General features: G+C 39.1%; 1 protein-coding gene across 3 annotated transcripts; it reads right to left on the reverse strand.

Moving 5' to 3' along the window:
• Positions 1-4,425: 4,425 nt before the first annotated feature.
• Positions 4,426-17,356, reverse strand: sppl2 (signal peptide peptidase-like 2). Of its 3 annotated transcripts, XM_037788273.1 has the most exons (16): positions 17,202-17,356; positions 14,155-14,271; positions 13,538-13,720; positions 12,831-12,920; positions 12,464-12,603; positions 10,698-10,840; positions 9,180-9,276; positions 8,787-8,903; positions 8,198-8,279; positions 8,000-8,074; positions 7,850-7,912; positions 7,660-7,759; positions 7,153-7,230; positions 5,591-5,751; positions 5,316-5,356; positions 4,688-4,831 (listed from the first exon to the last, which is right to left on the reverse strand). In XM_037788273.1, the coding sequence occupies exons 1-16, from the start codon at positions 17,247-17,249 to the stop codon at positions 4,822-4,824; spliced, it is 1,545 nt and encodes a 514-aa protein (XP_037644201.1). In that variant the 5' UTR covers positions 17,250-17,356; the 3' UTR covers positions 4,688-4,821. The 3 variants fall into 3 exon arrangements, with proteins under 3 accessions (XP_037644199.1, XP_037644201.1, XP_037644200.1); XM_037788271.1 differs by lacking the exon at positions 5,316-5,356 and having other exon boundaries at positions 4,426-4,831; XM_037788272.1 differs by lacking the exon at positions 4,688-4,831 and having other exon boundaries at positions 5,255-5,356.
• Positions 17,357-21,090: the final 3,734 nt, after the last annotated feature.

Genomic DNA, 21,090 nt, shown 5'->3' on the forward strand with positions numbered 1-21,090 from the left:
AAAGAAAAAAAAATAATTAAACAGATTTAAAAAAAAATAAAATACATTTAAATAAAGTAATAAATTAAAATGAAAAAAATAAATAAGAGGGCAATTTAAAAGAGTAGATAGATAGGAGTAATATTTATAAATAAATAAAGAAGCCAATTAAAAAAGAAATATAAATTTGTCACATTTTATCAATTAATTAATGCCTACATTTATTTTTATCATTACTTTTGGTTCATTTAATGGCTTATTTATTTATCGAGTCATTTACTTATTTATTATTTTGGCAGGTTCTGTCCTCTATAAGATTCAGGTCGAACCAAAGGAGGTAAAATCTAAGCAGGACACTAATGCAATAGCATGAAGGTTTGATTTCCATCAGGGCTACCAATAATAAATGTAGGCAACAGCCCTCAACTCTGAGTAGCTGAGCTGAAGCAACAAGGAGGCTCTTTGTCAGACTACTGTTCATTTCTCCAGAGTCTGAACAGCAGTGGACATTTTTCACAGCTGGAGGGCTACGATGAAAAGACACATTCAGACCCAGAAACCGCTGCAAGGGGCTGATTTATGTTCGGCCTCAAGATATCCAAAAATTAACACCAACAGCATCCTGACTGAAGCTGTTGAGAAGTCTTTCAAACAAATCACACACCTCTCAAAACATGTAAACTAGAGTTTTAAAGGGATAGTTCAGGTCTTATGAAATGGGATTGTATGAGGTACTTCTCCATAGTCAGTGTATTACCTACAGTAGATGGCGGTCAGCACGCCCCCAGTTTGTTGAAACCGACAGGAGTATCAGCATGAGAGCAAAGCCTTGTACTGCTGTGGACAGGCCCGGCAGCAAAACGTATTTTAGCCACCTAAAAGAAAGACCCACTTAAAAAAATAAATATCCGTTTAAGTGTACGCCGTATTTAGAATATTTTCACTGTTTTACCTTGCTGTCAGACGGCTATAAAATCTCTGTTTCCGACGGGGAACTGAAGCTGTTATCTATGCTCTCGCCAAAGCAACCAGACTCTATTGAAAACATTTACCTTGCAGAACATGGTCTGCTGATCTACCGCTGCCTCGATCGGTTAGTTTATTTGTGTTTTTGTGTGACTTTGGTGTTTTAAAAGGTTAGTTCGGATTCACCAAAGTCACACAATAACTCAAACAAACTAACCGATTAAGGCAGCGGTAGACCAGCAACTCCTGTGGTCTGCGAGGTAAACTTACATGTTTTTTCAATGGAGTCTGGTGGCTTTAGCAAGAGCATAGATAACTGCTTCAGTTCCCCGTCGGAAAGGGCTGTCTGACGGCAAGGTTAAAGTGGTGTATATATTCTAAATAGAACGTACACTTAAACTGGCCTTTCTTTTAGGTGGCTAAAATACATTTTGCTGCTGCCGTCCACAGCAGTACATTGCTTTGGTTCTGTGCAGTAACACCTGTCTGTTTCTCTAAACTGGGGGCATGCTGACCGTCATCAACTGTAGGTAATACACTGACTATGGATAAGTACCTCATACAACCCCACTTCAAAACACCCAAACTATCCTTTTAATCCAATGTAATATTGTGGAAGAAAAACAAAACACACCAAATATCAAATACAATGTTTCTTTATTATATGTATTCCTCAACAGAGGCTTTAAAAACCACTTGTTGACAAGCTAGTGGTGAACGAATAATCTCATGTCCTGGAAAACACTGCTGTTGAATCAGCGAGGGCACATATCCTGACAACTAAGCTGCTCTCATTTCACCTTCTGACCAAATAAGTTTTTACATTTGACCTTAACTTCTACACAGGAATGTTGAACTTATTAAATAGGCATCATAAAATGATGAGAATCAGAAATACATCTGGTGTACAGAGTGAAGTGATTGCCGACACCTCTGGTGTTTAAGATGAAACCCTCAGGTCAGAAATGGACTTTTAAAACAAAAGCAGGATAAATATTGGATATATTACTGATACCTCTGTTTCAGTTTCTTTAAACCCTTTATGAGTATACATATAATCATATACAGACATGAACCAACAACTTCTGTCAGCCCATGAATTAAAAAATATTGTGCAAATGCTTCGTACAAACTAAACTAGGAACATTGTTAACACAACCCGTCATTCGCTCTGCTAATAATACTTTAAACTGCAGCACCTCATCATTTAGAGTTCAGTACTCATAAAGCAACGTTTACACTTTACCTCCTGACATGGACACAATAAGGCCGAGACCAACTCTTAAGACAACATGAATAACTACTTGAGGGGAACAAAACAGCGGTGCCAATGTTTTAAAGCTGAAGTAGGTGAGATTTTAGCAAATATGATTTAAAAAAAAAAGTTATTTTTATAAAACGGTCACTACTGTGACAGTAGTGCATGAAACAGGTAATCTGAAAAACTACGATCAAATGGTCAAATTAGGCCGCACTGATCAAATATGAATCAATATTATGTTACATTAATGCCTATTTCTCGCCTCAAATGTTTTCAGGATTATCTTGTAGTGCACGGTTTAGCTGTAAAATGAGAAAGTTTGTGACGCCGCCACCGCCGCCATTGTAAAATCTGTTGAAGGAACGCCAAGTTCCGGTCACATGACCGGAGCACAGCCAATAGGAACGCTCTCTCAATGAAATGACCTGTGATTGGTCAAAGTCTTCTGTCACAGGCTATTTTTAAAAGCCTGAAAACAGAGCTACGATGAGGTGCAGAAGTCTAGTTTTCTCTCAGAACACTTGAATTATAATATGCTGAAAGGTTATTATGGAATTTTTGCCAAATGATGCCAAAAATATTCTGCCTATTGCCACTTTAACCGTCGCACCAACAATAATGTATACAAAGTCTGCACTATAGATTATACAATGGTTTTATACAAAGGGTTAAAAAAAACCATAGCATGCAAAATAAAATATACTCAAAGTAAGATGAGAAAACATCAACAGATGCTTCAGTTAAAAAAACAAATATCTAATAGCTTTGGCTCAGTCAACAACCCTATTTTAGAGACACTCCCCTGCTTTATATTGTGACACTCATTTATAATGTAACGGAGGGATGAAGACGGCTATAATGGCTTGTTATGTAATGAGTGTATTGGCGTGCTTTCTCAAAAGCACACTGAGACCTTTAAGGCCCCGTCACACCAGGACGTTGCACGGTGAAATATTTGGTGACTTGCAGGGCTAGCTGGTGAGCTACTGTAGCTGGTGAGCTAACTGTTAACACATTAGCCTGTCACAATTGAGCTCTAAGCTTTTTTCTATTTTATCTATATTGGACTGTTAACTCCCTCTGGCATTTTGTTCTCAGGATCATACACCATATCATTTGATAAAGAGCTATTGAAGAAGTAAATGAGAATTTGATTCAATATTGGTATTTGTACCATTGACTCCTTGTCTCATAACTGTACGGTTTCAACAAATGATTATTTCTGTCATCTATTAATCTGCAGATTATCCAATTAATAAATGAATCGTTTTGTCTCTAAAATGTCAGAAATTATAAAATGCATGTTATAATATCTTAAAGAGGACCTATTATGCTTATTTTCAGGTGCATACTTGTATTTTGGGTTTTTCTACTAGAACATGTTTACCTGCTTTGATGTAAAAAAACACTGATTGGTCAGCTGGCCCACTCTGTTGTGATTGGTCAACCAAACAAAAGTCTACGGACTCCGCTCTAACTAGCTTTGTTTGAGGGCGTGCCAAACTAGCTGCTAGGCTGACATTGTGCAAATGTGTTACTTGGTGACATCACCACGTTACGGAAGAAAAGGCAGGACTCCAATCAAGGCGTTTCAGGCAGTTTAGGAGCAGTGTTTCTGTGTGGGACAGTAACTCACTTTGGCGTGGACTTTGGGCTTTTACATGCACAATAAACGATATAACGCTCAAAAGGAACGGGGAAAAAAGCACAAAAGCATAATAGGTCCTCTTTAAGAGCCCAAGCTGACATCTTGTTTTGTCCAGAATATTCAGTTTACTTTCATGTATGAGACAGAAAAGCTTCACATCCTCACAAGTGAGAAGCTGGAACCTGCATATCTTTGGCTTAACAAACTATTATTTGATTATCAAAATAGATGTCGGTTAATTTTCTTTTGCTAATAGCTGCCGCTCTACATAACCGTCTACAAAAATATTCCTCTTTAGTGGAGCATATGATACTCCATCAGAGGAGGTTTAATAAAAGTGGACGGTACAATTCCATTAATATGTTATGATGGATTTACCTCGCCCCTGTGAACAAATCCACTAGTCGCAGTGATTCCATTGATGAATTGATTTTGCTGTTTTAGCCGCTGGTGTGACTGGGCCTTTAATGCTGTTAGGAGCCTCAGCTTAGTGTCGCGGGAGTGTTTAGTGTTCAAGAGTTTGTGCTTCTCATTCCCTTTTAGAGGTGGTTCACACTGTTAGTAGAAGATGTCGGGGCTGCTGTGCAGGTTTTATACTTGGGTGTGTTTGTCGGTTTCAATGCCTCAACCATGTGTGTCCAATCCTGGCGCTCCGCTGAGTCGGCCACTCCGCTCTTCCCTTCGCACCAAGTGCAAATAAAACGTTTGAACTTAAAATGTCCATTGACTGAGACACAACGTAGAAAAAACAACAACAACAAATAAAAACATGAAGTGAAATGTAAAATGCCGTACTAGACGTCCTTTCAGTTAGATTTGTTTTCCTCTTGTTCTTTCTCGTCGCGGGGCGTTTCCTGAGGCGGGTAATGAGGTGAATCTTCTTCTGTGGTTTGTGGCCCCGGTTTATTCAAGTGATCCTTCGTCGACGGCGGCGCTGCGGTTTGTGTACAGTTGATCGGTGCGAGCATTATGGGAGGCTGCAGGGGACAAAAACAGTGTCTATATAAGATTGCTGAATTGTGTGGAGCAGAAAACTAAATGTAATGGTAACAGAAGACAGAACAGATAGGACAAACAAAACCAAAGAATGTACAGTCATTCCTCTGTCAGGTAGATGTGAGGCTAAATGTTTTTGTCTTTTTATCACATCCCCATTAAATGTTGTCAGAGGTATTCCTGTAAGCAGAGGTAAAAAGCCCCACATATGCATAAAGAAAGGGGAAGCATATTAAAGATTCTAAACCACACAGCTAACAATTTAAGGAATAACATGAGCTAATCTAAATAATCACCACTAATAATAGCTTCATTAGTTGTTAACCACTAGTCTATTACAGATGTGTGTACGCTGAAATACTAAAACAACTACTTTTTAAGGGAAAAAACACAAAAAAAGGAACCTTAAGCAACATGAATAAGTTTTAATGGTGAGTGTAAAGTAGCAAAGCCCAGATAGAGTACCTGCAGTGACATTCACAGACAGCTGAGCCCTCAGCAGCAGACTAGAGCACACCCACAGTAACATAAAGCAGCAATGGGAGGAAGGGGAGGGAAGGGTGGACAGTAAAACAGAAAGAGGCAGTTGGAACGGATGGAATTATTTAAAGGGGTTACTCAACTTAAGATTCTACTTTACTCTGCATGTTATTTTACACTAGATTGGTTTTTTTTGTCTTTTGTTGATTGTTTTGTTTTGTTTCTTCGGCAGTAGGCGGTCATATCAAACTGGTATTCACCACAAATCCACTTCCAGTCCAGAACTGGGGCAACTCCCTGCGCCACAGCGCTACAGTGAGGCTGGTGAGCAGAGTGCAAGGCACCAGGTAGAGCAAAGCCGGCTGACCCATCTGCATCATGGCCAGGGCCACGAAGGTGATCAGCAGGCCGATGCCGTAAGCTGACAGGAGAGAGGGGGAGAGAGAGAGAGAGAGAGAGAGAGAGAGAGCAGACACAAGGTCAACATCTTTAAAGTCTGGTCATGTCCAGCCAACACTTCAGATAAACCACGTTTTCACTTTTAAGTACCATTCAGACTGAATTTCTGTCTCTAGGGGTGGTGGGGTCATTACCACTACCTGCCCTGGTCAGTGATTTTAATCCCCCTTCAGAGCGCGTATGTGGGTAATTAGTCATCTTTAATTAAGTGATAATTACAGCCGCAATTACCTACTGTTTCCTTTTGTAATTTAAATCTTGTCCGGAACTACATCCTTGTATTATAAAGTGGATCTGGAGGTTTTTCTGCAGGAAGCGCTGCTTGCCCTTCTACTTAATTCTTCTTTTTTTTTTTAAATCTGTGTGAAATTTGACTTTTATGGAAAATCATAGACTGTATATAAGAAGTGGACATAGTCACCGTGATGTTACTTATTGGTTTGTGGACTACGGCCTCGAGTTTGGCATTTTGGCCGTCACCATCTTGTTTTTTGCAACCAGGAGTGACACGAGAGGGTGGAGCTAAGTACAACCGAACGCTGAATACATCATTTTTTAAGCGACCAAAATGTTTCAATTAACTTTCACTCACTGTGAAACGGTTAAAGCTCTAGGACAAAAACACAAACACCCCCACCGGACACCGCCGTGGTAGCGACCTGTCAATAACAAGGTAGCCACGTCCTAAAGCATACCCTGCTTTATGGTCTATTTTACTCTGAATGGGACCATAATTTACTAAATGAACATCATGCTGTATTGAAGAAGTCTTGAAACTAGCAACTGAGACCATAAACTCATGTTTACAATGTTTACTGCTGTAATAAATCAAGTGAGAAGTAGGCTCATTTTCTCATAGACTTCTATACAATCAGACTTCTTTTTGCAACCAGAGGAGTCGCCCCCTGCTGGCCATTAGAAAGAATGCAGGTTTAAGGCCCTTCTGCATTGGCTTCACTTTTCAGACCCGGGGAAAATGGCAAACATCAAAAAATGTTTTTGCTAATCTGACAGACATAGTTACCAACAACATATAGGCGTATTTGGGGAAACAAGATCACAACATAAATATGTAAAGCCATCAGGAGAGCTCATTAAATAGGCTGTTATAATGTCAGCTACATATAGGTAGTGGTATTCTCTATTGGCTAGTCCTGCACAATCCAGTCCTGTAATTTTAACAATGGTTAAAATGTCGTCCAGACCGATGGGCTAAATTACAGAGGAGCACAGTGAACATTTTATTCCCCACATGTAACGTTAATCCCGTACAAATGGTGCTTATCATAACACTACAGCAACATTTCACTAATTACAACCGTCATAGGCCCCGCCCCCCCCCCCGTCCATGTATTGTACATACCGATCGTACAGGCCATAAAGTAGATCCTGGAGGATTGTGTTAAAATGTCAAACCTGTGACAGTACGCCACCAGAAGACCTGACAGAAAAAAACAATGACAAAGAGGCATTAAGATCTCTTAACAAGACAAAATATTCATTATTTGAGTGTTTTCCTGCACTTTACAATATCTGGTCTTAACACTGGATATTTCCTAGCACACCAGATACGCTAAATTAACCGCTTCACAAAGAAATGGCAGAAAACACATTATTGTGCAGTTAGCAATTTGTGAGAACTAAAACCTTGTAATTATATAGATGCAGCCATGAAATGTGTGGGTCTTGAGTAGTTCTGTGTTTACACAGCTGGCAACCACACCAACATTTTCTGCTCCAAGGAACGTCTAAATAGGCTGACTGTGGCCATTGTTGGTGAAATAATTTCCTGGATGTGACCATAAAATAAACCACATGATGAGCTTTAATGAGTTTGCGTTCCTTGTGGCAGGATGACACAGTTAATTACCTGGTACTAAGATATCACCGAAGCCCAGGAGGGAGAAGGGCCGGTCGCAAAGAGCCAGGGGAGAGAAGTTTAACCTCGGGACTTTGAGCACCATGGGGAGCTGGAGGAAACACAAACATTACTGTTACTATCAGCTGCTTTTCCTCTGAGCTAAGAGGAGCAAACGCCACTCGCCTAAAGGGAGTCATACCTTTTCATGCGTGGAGGAATCAGAGGGACCAGCCGCGACCTCCACCATTATGCTTTCCCCACTCTGTGGAGAAAAGGCCACGGCTTACGTAAGTATGACTCACAGTGACAGAGACCGTAGACATCTGAATAGCCTTGAATGAAAACATACCTTTGTAAAGAAGGGTGTAATAAATACGAAGAAAACATCGTAGACAAAAAGGACCGACAGTAATAAGGTGCAAGCCTGCGGAGCAGAAAAATACATCAGGTGAGATTACAACTAACATTTATTATTCAAAACAATTAAAACATAAAAAAAAAACACCTTCCACAATGTTATAGTTTATATTTAGGAGTGCTGACCCACCTTAAATGTGGGGAGTCTGACTGTTTTGAGCATGTAGAGACAGAAGGCGATCCCCAGGGCGTCCTGTAACACCCACGCCCACCTGGAGGATACACAAGAAGACTTGCGAGTCTGCCAACACCATCATCACCATCATCATCATATAATGTACCTCCAACATGTTATCACACACAGACAGAAAAATCCTACCATTATGTCACCCGACACACAACAAGCAATCAACAGCCACAATGGAGTACATGTGAGTCCAAATTCTTCTTTTTAAATATAAATCTTATTAATTTTAGTGCATATGCAGCCCAATTGATAACACTGTTGTCTCTATATGCAAACACTTTTGTAAATGATAAAGGACTAACACACACTTTAAAAAATGATTCTCCTCCTGCTGTCGGCACATTATTGTTAAGTGTTAATGTCAACTCATGGATCAGATCAATATTTCGTTGCTTTTGTATTGTAGCTTTCAGGGTCGGTTTCATAAAGCTAACTCGGAGATGATGAGATCAAAACTACACAGTAACATGTAAACAACCTGTTTTTTCGCTATGCACGCGACTCATTTTGACACTTTTCTCTTTTCACTTACTGGTCTTCGTTGCGAAACACCATCCAGGTGACGCTGATACTGATGCAAACGGCCGACAGCAGCAACATGCGGATCTGCGGCCGTTTGTGCAAGTATGGCAAGTTGTTCTCTGGGACCCTGTGATCATAAGACGGTCCGCAAGTCAAACAATATAACCATAATTAAGACATCTGTCGACAGGGTTCAGGGTTTTTTCAGTTTAACCATTCACCTGCAATAATTATATACCTAAAATGATACCTTGAGGCCATATCTCTATCTTTAACTACATCATTTGAAGGTATATATATATAATAGGTAAAGTGAATAACAGACATTTAGGAAAAAAATATGACTATAGACTTTTTGGGTTCAGCTAACATTATGAAACCGTGTTGATGTGAACGGTCTCACCTGCACTTGCAGAAAGGGAGTCTCCTGACAAAAGGCCATAGACAGCTGTGGAGGCCGACAGAGGAGGCCACACCGAAGATGGCTATGACCCAGATGGCTAGACGGTGAGGAAACAGTGGAGGAGATTATTATCACATGATATTGACTCATAATCTAGTGAGGAAATCAACTTTTTGGGTGTTTTGATCTTTGACCAAGTTTAAATATCTGATTAGTGGTATCAGTTTCCCCACTGTGTGTCCAGAATTTAATGTGCGGGTTGATGGAAGACGTTACGCACTCTAGCAGCTGCTGCCAGTTTTTAAAATCTGTTCATCAGTGAAGTGTTATCTGAGCCATTAAGCTCTTTTTCAGCACTCAAGAGGTTCACACATTCAGATCTGTAAACTGCATCCACAGCCTAATCAAGCTGGACGCTGAGCAGCTCTGCTAGAGGAAGTGAGGATGAAGTATCTGCTGTAGCTCGGAGGAGCTAAATGGAGGAATTATTAACTCACTTTGTTATCAAAGATTTGCTCAGATTGGCTACATCCCGCTTCTCAGCTGCTGAAAACCATATTTATATTCATATATGGGCAATGATGACATGCTAATTCTCAAGAACCCTACATCTAATTCAACTAGAGCTGCAACGATTAATTGATTAGTTGTCAACTATTTTGATAATCAATTAATCGTTTTTTTAAGTAATTCTTTAAGAAAAAAAAGGCTAAATTCTCTGAATCCAGCTTCTTAAATGTGAATATTTTCTGGTTTCTTTACTCGTCTATGACAGTAAAGTGAATATCTTTGAGTTGTGGACAAAACAAGACATTTGAGGATGTCATCTTGGGCTTTGGAAAACACTGATAGACATTTTTTTTAACATTTTCTGACATTTTATAGACCAAACAACTAATCGATTAATCGAGAAAATAATCTACAGATTAATCGACAATGAAAACGGTTAGTTGCAGCCCTAGAGTCAACTATGATTTAAACAAGGCATTGTAGTTACAAAATAAAGCTCAATTCTGCAGCTACCTTCCTTCTTACTTTAAATATATTTTAGTATCAGGGGACGATTCATACGGAGAAAATTGACTGTTTCCAAAATGTATCCAGTTTAAAATGAGAAGAAAAGTCAAATGAGAGCCTAGTAAGTGGAGCGCTTATATAATCAGGTGTCAGAAGCTGCATTGTATCAGTCAAAGTTAACCTAAACTAAGCCTGTGATATGCAGTTGAAAGTTGAGATTATTTGTCACACAAGGAAAACATTGTTACCCATATTCTTCTTCACAGCCTGTATCCCAAGCAAATGCCTCATTGAGTCATGCCAGACCACAATGAGTGAGGGGGAAAATACAGACTGGCTTTGGGCACAGCAATAAATACTGAACAGACAGGACTGGAACCACTACTAATCTACTGACCACATAAATCTGATCAAAGACCATCTTTGATCATCATATTGAGGGTTATATTATATGTGTTCAGATCACTGATGTGTGTGTGTGTGTGTTTGTTGGCGTCGTACCCAGGCTGTCATAGAAAAGGTAAAGTAGCACCAGCATGCTGCAGCACGTGGCCACGAACACACAGATCATGATGGGGGTGACGTCCACGGTCTCCTCGTCCTGCTTCTCCGCGCCGTCGTCCCGCTTGTGCTTCATGTAGCGTCTGCGGGAGGAGGAACGAACATCAGAGAGGCATGCTGACCTGAGGAGGTTTGTTTGGGAAGTTTAATAACTCTTGAGACTAATGATCAGTATCTGTGCATCTGCTTGTGCCAGCTTATTAAGCAAAATAGGCTAGAGGCGATGCAGTTAGCCAGTCTCTTGGGTTCTGTCTTTTTATTAAACAGTATTCAGTGATGGTTGGTGACTTGCCAAAGCAGCCAGGATGATCATCCCACTTCTCACAGTCAATTTTCACCATCATTTGTCTGCCTGTCTGGGACTCACTTCCTCCCCAAGTTCAAAACACTCATATTCCAAAATCTTTTTTTTCCCCCTGTGCGTCAGAGACCCCGTCTGGCTGCGCCCTCTGTAACCTTGGCAACTCCGTCAGGAAGGACTGACTCGGATTGGCTTAAGCCGATGACTCACTCAAATAAACATCACTGCCCTTTAGTGGAGTTGCAGCGGTACAATGCAAGACTGCTTGATATGAGAACACACGCTCCTCTAAGAGAAAAGACTGAGCAATCATACGCTTGTAGTTCTTTGCCAAGAAAACGGTGACTAATTTCCCCCGGAGACGACTCCCCTGATAAATTCACTTTGATTTAAATATAGCAGTCGGAGCTAAAAGCACAGTATGCACAGGCAGAAGGGAACTTTGTGTCCTGTAATAATGGTATGTAGTGGTCCGGTAAACTGTACATTACAACCAGCATCATCACTGACAATCAACTTTCATTTTTGTCCCTTAAAAGACTTAAAGGGACAGTGTGTAGTCGGTGTGGTAGCAGATTGCAGCCAACTGAGTACCCCTCCGCTCACTCTTCCCTTTCCAAGACTATGGTAATGTGTCGCGGCGTAGAGTGCAAAACCACGGAAGCGCCGTTTGCCTTGCTCAGAGGCCATCCTTACCATAATAACACTACTTTAGGTGCAACTGGAGTCAGACTGGGCTGGCGGTACCACGGTTTTACACTCTGCGGGTCACGTTACCGCAGTTTCACAAGCGGGTTGGAGAACTACGGTTGGCCCTCAGGTAACAAACATGTGAAAGTCTCTCTAGAGTCAGTGTTTGGTTTGTCTGTTCTGGGTTACTGTAGAAACATGGTGGAGCAACATGGCGAACTCCATGAAGAGGACCCGCTCCCTATATAGATATGAAGGACTCATTCTAAGCTAACAAAAACACAACAATTCTTAGTTTCAGGTGATTATACACAAATGAAAACATAGTTATGAATATAATATTCCATTTCTGCCAGTAGATCCCCCAAAATGTTACACACTGTTCACAATGTCCAAAGCGTCTTGAGATAACTTCTGTTATGATTTGACGCTATATAAAAATAAATTGAATTGAATTGAATTGTTCCTTTAAAAGACTTAAACTACTTTTGTACTAATTTCAAGTTTGGATTAAAAACATACATTTTAACCCTGAAAATAAAAAGCTTTAATTGAATCATTTATCCTCCATCGCTGCCTGTAATGACCTGCACATAATGTACAGTTATTTCATATTGTACATATTGTAACACTCAAACCCAACTAAGCATTCAAAATCATGTAGTGATGATGACCCACATTAAATGTCAGTTTTATCTCCATCGTGTCCACTTACTTCTTGCTGTCTCTGCTGCCGGCCCAGTAACCGCCGATGGCGACTGTTCCTACTGCCATCAAGAAGATGATCACCATGTTGTAGTCCAACACCGGCTCATTGGGTGCGTACATGGCGACCTGTCTTCCTTCGCCAAATTTCTGCAGGAGTTGGAGACAACATAATGTTAAGGCTAAAGATTTTGTTAAATCGGTACATTAAATACTTTTCGCTAGTAGATTTTCATCACATTATTTTACATTTGGCTGCCTCTGCTGTCAGACTGTAAAATGTTTAGCGTGAATTAACTGATTCAGTAGAACTGTACAGGTAGCCAAAGGTTTGTTTGTCTACTGTTTCAATGGTTAGTGGATGGATGGCTTCTCACCTTGCCTATGTCCAGCAAATCAGAGTAGCTGAGCAGTGCTACAGGAATGTCAATCTCCTCATACTGAGTCTTGTTTCCTGCTGGTGGTGTCTGTAATTTAAAAAAAAAAAAAAAACAGAAACACACATTTCTATTTACTGAAGTGCCAAACTCAATTTAATCTTGATTCACAATAAATACATGCAACGGCCTTAAAGGAACAGTGTGTAGGATCTGGCGGTATCTAGCGGTGAGGTTGCAGATTACAACGTCTCCCGTGTGCCAAGCCTGTAGGTGAACTACGGTGGCCAACGCGAAAACGTGAATGGCCCTCTCTACAGCCATTTGTTGTAAGAGTAGCAGGCTTAGAGTGTGTGTGTGTGTACGTGGGATGTGAGTGGTGAAGCAAGAGACAGAGAGAGTGGTGGCGACGGGAGCGAGTAATGTTATAGACTTCGGCCCAAGCAGGAAAAGTTAGCAGTGTTTGGTTTGTCCGTTCTGAGCTACTGTAGAAACATGGCGGTGCAACATGGCTGACTCTGTGGAGAGGACCCGCTCCCTATGTAGATATAAACGGCTATGAAGAGGTAACGAAAACACAACTCTTATTTTCAGGTGATTATACACTAAAGAAAACATACTTACTAATATTATATTCCATTTCTGCCAAAAGGTCCCCCTAATTGTTACACACTGGTCCTTTAAGATATAGGTATAAGCAGGCTTACCAGTCTGTTCTTGCTGACAATGAGCAGGCCCTTGGCGCCGTTAATCTGGGCCAGTCGGACCTTTTCGTAGAAAGTGCAGTTGCCTCTCATCACCATGAGGATGCGATTCGGGAAGCCTCCCTCCGGGACGTCAGAGGGCGAGCACAGGATCGATGTTGTGAGGTCATAGATCTGAAGACGTGACTTCAAGACAAAAGGTTTGCAGTGTTAACCAGAGCTGGAGGACAATCTATTAACACTTAATATAAATAGAAAAAAATGTATTTGATAAAAATAATTGGCTGAATGTAATTGTTGTTTCCAGAGAAAGAAAGGCTTCTTGAATGAGGGGGGGATTACTGTAACTCATTATGTTCTGATATCCGTAATAAAGATCTTCAATATTTGCAGTTGGTTCATAAAGCAGCTGCCAGAGTCTTAACAGGCACTAAGAGTGGAGATCAGATTTCAGCATCCTGTACGAGGCTTCCTGAAAGATTTTATTGATCACCTTCACCTACTAGTACAAACTGCAGTTGATCTCCACAGTTCTGGGTGGCTGTGAAGCACTTTGAGTCATTTTTTTAAGTGGCATTATTATCATTGCTTACACCTCTTGTTGCTCACTCATGACTTACTGCCTTGTTGAGGTCCTGAGGTAGACGTGCCCACTGTGAGTTGAAGAATATGCAGTAATCCTTCCCTTTGCTCTTGCCCTCGTCACTGAAATGGGCCATGCCGTACTCTCCCACCACCTGTCAACATCACAACAACGTCTGTATCACTCCACATGTCCATGAAATGTTTGTAACTTTGAGTTTTTGAACATTGTTTCCAGCCGCACATGGACTGTTGTTGCTGTTTCACCAGAATTCATGTTACAAGGTAAAAGATGAAGATCCAATACTGGATCGGATAACGGGGCAATACTGACTCAAATAGCTGGATCAGGTATCGGTGACAATGGGGCCGATCTATTGAATTAAATTCCATGCTTATATACTATATACATTATATAGTGGAATTTTTATTCCTGTTTAAATTTTTACCAATATGTTGCAGCTTTAACATTTTTTACAATTGAATTATAATTCCTGTTAATTTTTAAGTTTTTTTTGCTGTGTTGTATTATTTTAATAATAAATAACAATTCACTAAATTTATGTTATGTTATCTATGTATTTATTTGTTACATTTAGTTTTACAAAGTTAGGAAAGGAATATTTAAGTCAAGCCTGATGTTTCTTTACACATAACAGAATGATCCCAGTCACTTCCACACAATGAGACATGCAGCTTATTAATTAAAGACTGGTATCAAATTGGTACTCGGTATCGGCCGAGAGCCTAGGCCCAAAGCCTAGGTATCGCTATCGGTATCAAGACTGAAAAAGTGGGATCGGTGCATCCCTAGTGTATACTTCTAAACACAGAATAAAACAAGCTGAGGTTTCTGCCCTGCAATTATGTGCAATAGAGTCGCCTTTTTATGAGCATGCTTATGGTCAAACTAATAATGACACTCTTAAATTAAGGGAACTGTATTTTGTCTTTATTTAATGTATGATTAAATATATATATATATATATATATATATATATATACACACTCAGAGACGACGGGTCATTTGAGGTGGTAGTGTAGTAGTAGTGACCTCACCTGCTGACAGCAGAAAGAGTTTTTTTTTTTTGTTTTTTTTAATTGGAAAAACATTGCAAGGCATATAAATTACAGAGCAAATAAGTAGTTCTAATTTTCATCCATTTTTCCCTCCCACCACCGACAATAAAGGAAGTAACCAATATAACATTAAATGTGATAAGACTTAAGGCAGTAATGACACCAAAATTATAAACACACTAGACACGTGAAATAATAAAACACATACAATATTTACATATACAAAAAAAGAGAGGTTTTAATGGTACTGAGTAACTTATAAATAAATATAATTAAACAACAATGAGCATGCGCAGTGGCTGATTGCCTGTTGCCTAGCTGCATTTGATTGGCTGTTCGCCAATTACTGATGTCGTCATTTGTTGGTATTTGTAAGAAGTTAGCATTTCTTTTAAAGAAGTTAGTAACTGCGGTGTAGTTTATTATTATCTACAGCACCCATTTGAAAGTCTGTCTTTTGAAGAAAAACTTGAGGTTAAACACCTCGGTGCCCACCAGCCGAGGGATATAACCTAAACGCTATAAACCAAACAATAATCATTTTTTACGTGGTGAAAATGTCTAACATCTAACTAGTCAGAGAGACGTTTCTTTTGCTTCCCGTGTGTGTGTGTTTTATTCGGATAAAATCCTGATTCCAGACTGTCAACATCTCAAGCATCTTTCTGAGAGGATTAACAAACATGAAAGCAGAAAAAAACTGTCCAAATATATCCAACCGGGTGAACTGAGCAGTGTTAGAGCACCTTCAGGAGAACAGGTAGGTGCCCATCTCACTGTCACCTGTGATAAACTCTGTGGGAAATGACGCATTATGTCAAATTGTGTAATTTTCTGGTTGGGTTTAGTAGTTGTTGCCCCTCCATTTTTAACAATAATCCACATAAAACACACTGTATATTAGTCACACTGTATATTAGTCACACTGTATATTAGTACACACTGAATATTAGTACACACTGTATATTAGTCACACTGTATATTAGTACACACTGTATATTAGTACACTGTATATCAGTACACACTGTATATCAGTACACACTGTATATCAGTACACACTGTATATCAGTACACACTGTATATCAGTACACACTGTATATTAGTCACACTGTATATTAGTACACACTGTATATCAGTACACACTGTATATTAGTCACACTGTATATTAGTACACACTGTATATTAGTACACACTGTATATTAGTACACACTGTATATTAGTACACATTGTATATCAGTACACACTGTATATTAGTCACACTGTATATTAGTACACACTGTATATTAGTACACACTGTATATTAGTACACACTGTATATTAGTCACACTGTATATTAGTACACACTGTATATTAGTCACACTGTATATTAGTACACACTGTATATTAGTACACACTGTATATTAGTCACACTGTATATCAGTACACACTGTATATTAGTACACACTGTATATTAGTACACACTGTATATTAGTACACACTGTATATTAGTACACACTGTATATCAGTACACACTGTATATCAGTACACACTGTATATTAGTACACACTGTATATTAGTACACACTGTATATTAGTACACACTGTATATTAGTACACACTGTATATCAGTACACACTGTATATTAGTACACACTGTATATCAGTACACACTGTATATTAGTACACACTGTAGTGTAAGGTGCTGTTGAATTAAAGAATAGTCTACCCTCACTGATATAAATGGTGTGGACAAAATACTATGAACACCTCTCAGTATAACAGCATGTTACAGTTTAACAACTTGTTGTCCACACTGTGATCTCCGCAAGCTAACGGTCCTAGCATCCAAGCTAACAGTCATTAGCATCGCAGCTAACAGTGATTAGCATCGCAGCTAACAGCCATTAGCATCGCAGCTAGTGATCAACGGTAGAATAACGGCTGGTATAAATACAGTCTGTTTGTCAGCCACGTGAAGTTAAACTTGCTGGTTTAACAGTTTATGAAGAGATACTCTTTGTGTCTCACCTTGTGGATGAGCAGAGCGGTCCAGATCAGTGTTTCAGGGCCCCTCATGATGACTAGCTGGTTGTTGTTGTTGTTTCCTCCATCAACAGAACAACCTCTCTACAGCTCTCTACCTCTCTCTGCTCCAGACCCTCTCATCAGAACCACCAGCTGCTAGAACAAGACCCGCCCACTTCTATGAGCGGGGCTTTTCATTGGCTGTCACCGTCACGAGCGAGTGAACACGACCCCTGATTGGTTAAAGTCAAAGTCAGTCAAACAGAAAAAAGAAAAGTCTTTATTAACCGGTTACAAGAGAAGTAAGATATATATATATATATATATATATATATATATATATATATATATATATATATAATCAGTGGAGGCTGGTGGAAATTTTTCTAGGTAGGGCTGTGCCACATCCAATCAATTTCAGCAAACATCCCGGTATGATTTAATGCAAAAAAGTGAAGGTATCAAAAGCACATTACTACTTTTCAGTTAAAGGGACTGTTTGTAAGAATCAGAAATGTTTGTTAACAGCGACACCTGTGGCCGTTAAGTCAACAAAAGTCAGCGTCCTGTTGCTCGGGCTCGCGCTTGCTCGCTCTACATAGACATGAACGAGCATCGCTCAAAACATTGAGGCGACACACGTCAGCTAAAACCACAATATCACTCTATATTTCAGCTGCTTGGCAGTAATGTTAGCTGACCAGATGGAGGTCTCTCCATGAATCAGTGCTGATCCTAGTGTTGGCTTTTCCTGCCTCAGCCTCCCGACCGCGGCCAGAAGGAACAGGGGAGACACCGGAGTTTTGGTCGGAGATGATAACGTTTCTCGCTGCGGAGCCCCGTCACTTCACAAGACACGGGAAACCTCTGTTGGTCTGGAGGAGCTGCAGCATTTATTTCTGCACAAAGTCCACTGTACATTCACTAGATATTCTCAGAGCTAAACTAACTCTTCTGCAGTGTGTAGTGTGCGCGCATGAACGTGAGGTGGAGCGAGAACGAGCGCGGTGTGTGAGTGCAGGCAGGCAGAGGAGCAGAGGAGCAGAGTACAGCAGAGACTCCGGTCCTGGAGACCAAAGCTACGGTCTCCCCTGCGTCCTCTGACAGCGGCCAACACTGTTTTGCAAGACGGGCTTCACTAGATATAACTTTGAGGTTTTGTTGCTTCCGTGTAGTTTGTGTTGGAGTCTGATGGTACGTGTCCACAGGGAGTCTGAACAGAGTAGCCACACGCAGGCGCGCATATGCAAGCGCACATGGGAAACCGACCCGGTAGATTTACAATTATTTTATTCCAACAGGAGCAGTAAAGAATGCTTAGAAAAACACAACAGTATAACATATACTCAGTGGTGGAAAGTGACTAAGTACATTTACTAAAGTACTGTACTTAAGTACAATTTTGAGGCACTTGTACTTTGCTTACTTTACGTATTTCCATGTTCTGATACTTTCTACTTCTACTCCACTAAATCTCAGAGGGAAATATTGTACTTTATACTCCACTACATTGATTTAATAACTTTAGTTACTTTACAGATTCTGATTATTAAAACAAAATACAATCAACAAATAAATTATGTATTATTATAGATTAAACTACCCAGCATTATATAAAGTCATTAAAATGAGCTCCACCTTAACCAGCTGCAACACTAAAAGTGATAAACACATTAATGCATCGATAAGTATAATCCAATAATATACATTATTGTGTATAATGTGTACTTTAATGTTTGGTACTTTAAGGCTGAAGTAGGCGAGATTGGAGCAAATATGATTGAAAAAAGTTAAAACGTAAAACTAAACTAAAACGTAGATTTACATAATATAATTTATATAAATCTACGTTTTAGTTTAGTTTTACGGGGGCTTGACAGTTTAAATCGAAGTAATAAAGGCGTGATTAAGCGTTTAAAAGTTTGAGGACAGTTCATGATGTAAAACACAAGTTACAAATCAGATTGACTGATTTCTTGTTCAGTTTTGTATAAAATAAGCTTGTTTAGTATGTAATTTATGCCCAACTACACACTCAAGGAGCCAACTGACCTCATCATATTTGATTCAATATGTTTGAAATGATAAATGTAGATTTTTGTTTAATGTAATTTATATTTAATAAGGCAGTCTCAATGAGATTAAGATCTCTTTTCCAAGAGAGACCTGTGTATGGAGGACCACAAGAGTCACATAAATAGTAATAAAGCATTTAATTGATTATTAACTAATTGTACAATTAAAAAAAAGGTATTAATAATTTTCTTTACAAATGTAATTATTAATCTATGAATAAATGGACTAAATCACAAAGTAATTTATTATTTTACACTTTAATGGGCAATAAAAAGAAGAATTATAAAAATAAATTTACAAATAAAATATGAATCCATCAATAAATAGTTCAAATTAAAAAGACCATAAAACAGTCAAAAAGTACATAATTTAATAATACAAACAAAAATACATTAGAACTCTTGTGGTCCTCCGTACATGAGAACATGAAGCATTCACAAGAGAACAAGCCGCAAAACAGAAACAACACAATAAACAGGGAATTAAAAACATCAGATAATAAAGCTTTAAAATCTCAAAGGGGAATGTAAGACTCTAGTTTGAGGGTAGTTCGCAGTTCATTACTTTTAAATGGTGCACGTATTACCTGAAACCAGTTCTGCCCAAATTATAGTGCACAAATGAGGGATATGTGAGGTTAAGTAGTCACTGGATCGTGTACTATATGTAAATGAGAGAAGAGATGTGAGGTAGTTTGGAAGCTTCAACATTAGAGCTTTACACATGAAGAACATGAGATGGCTGTTTCTTCTTGACTGTAGATCATGCAAGTAGCTGTACACCAATAACAACACAACACATTCAAGTAAATAATACAATTTAGGATAGCTAATATTTTAAAAAAGAGTATTAGTTGATGTAGGTACAACTGGGTCATCTTTTTGTATTTTTACATTTCTTCATTTTATTATCTTTTGCTATTCACAAAGGATGTTCTCACTTTCTTTAATGCAGAAAGGAGTGTGTACACTGCAGCTCCAGAACTATGTTGCACATTACAGCGAGGGAAGTTCCCGTTAAATTAGAACCCTTCAGTCCCCACATGACTTGGACTCTTGAAGTCAGACTTGAGCCAACAAGGCTGGCAAGGCTGGCACGGCTGCAACTATGCTTTCCATCCCTAACGCTGTATTTTCACTGTAATTATAGATTAGTGGGTTGCCTCCAGTATAACTGCTCATCTGCAGCTTTTTCAAACAGCAACTCTGTAGGCGCTCTGTGAATTGTCCTATACTCTGAAGGGCTGACACAAATGCTTCGAGGCTTTGAAGCTTCGACCATTCCCATGGTAATCGACCTCCAAATCAGAATTTGAGTGCTTCGTTTTTTGTTTTGTTTTTATAGAAGTATGTAATAATGTAGTATAAATTCGGTGAGAATATTTCTCACCGAAGCTTTGAAGCCCAAAAAATGGTATTCAGGACGGCCCTTTTACACTGTATGGCATCAACATACCTACTGACCTCAGTTTCAGAGCCAAATATTGAACTTTTTATTCCACTACATTTATTTGACACTTATAGTTAGGCTCTACTAATTACTTTACAGATTCATATTAATAATACAAAGCATAATCAACAAATGTATTATTATGGATAACGTTAAGACTTTATTGATCCCTTGGTGAAATTCTCAATACACAGCAGTTTATATAGTAAAACAATCAGCTCCACCTTCAACAGCTTTAACATTAAAGTAGTACATATTAATGCATCAATAATTATAATTCAATAATATACATTTATAATATACATTCTGAAAAGGGCCTTTCTGCTTGAGTATTTTGTACTTTTTGTACTTTAAAGGGACTGTTTGT

This window comes from Sebastes umbrosus, chromosome 12 (genome assembly GCF_015220745.1).
Source record: "Sebastes umbrosus isolate fSebUmb1 chromosome 12, fSebUmb1.pri, whole genome shotgun sequence".
Lineage (NCBI taxonomy): Eukaryota > Metazoa > Chordata > Actinopteri > Perciformes > Sebastidae > Sebastes > Sebastes umbrosus.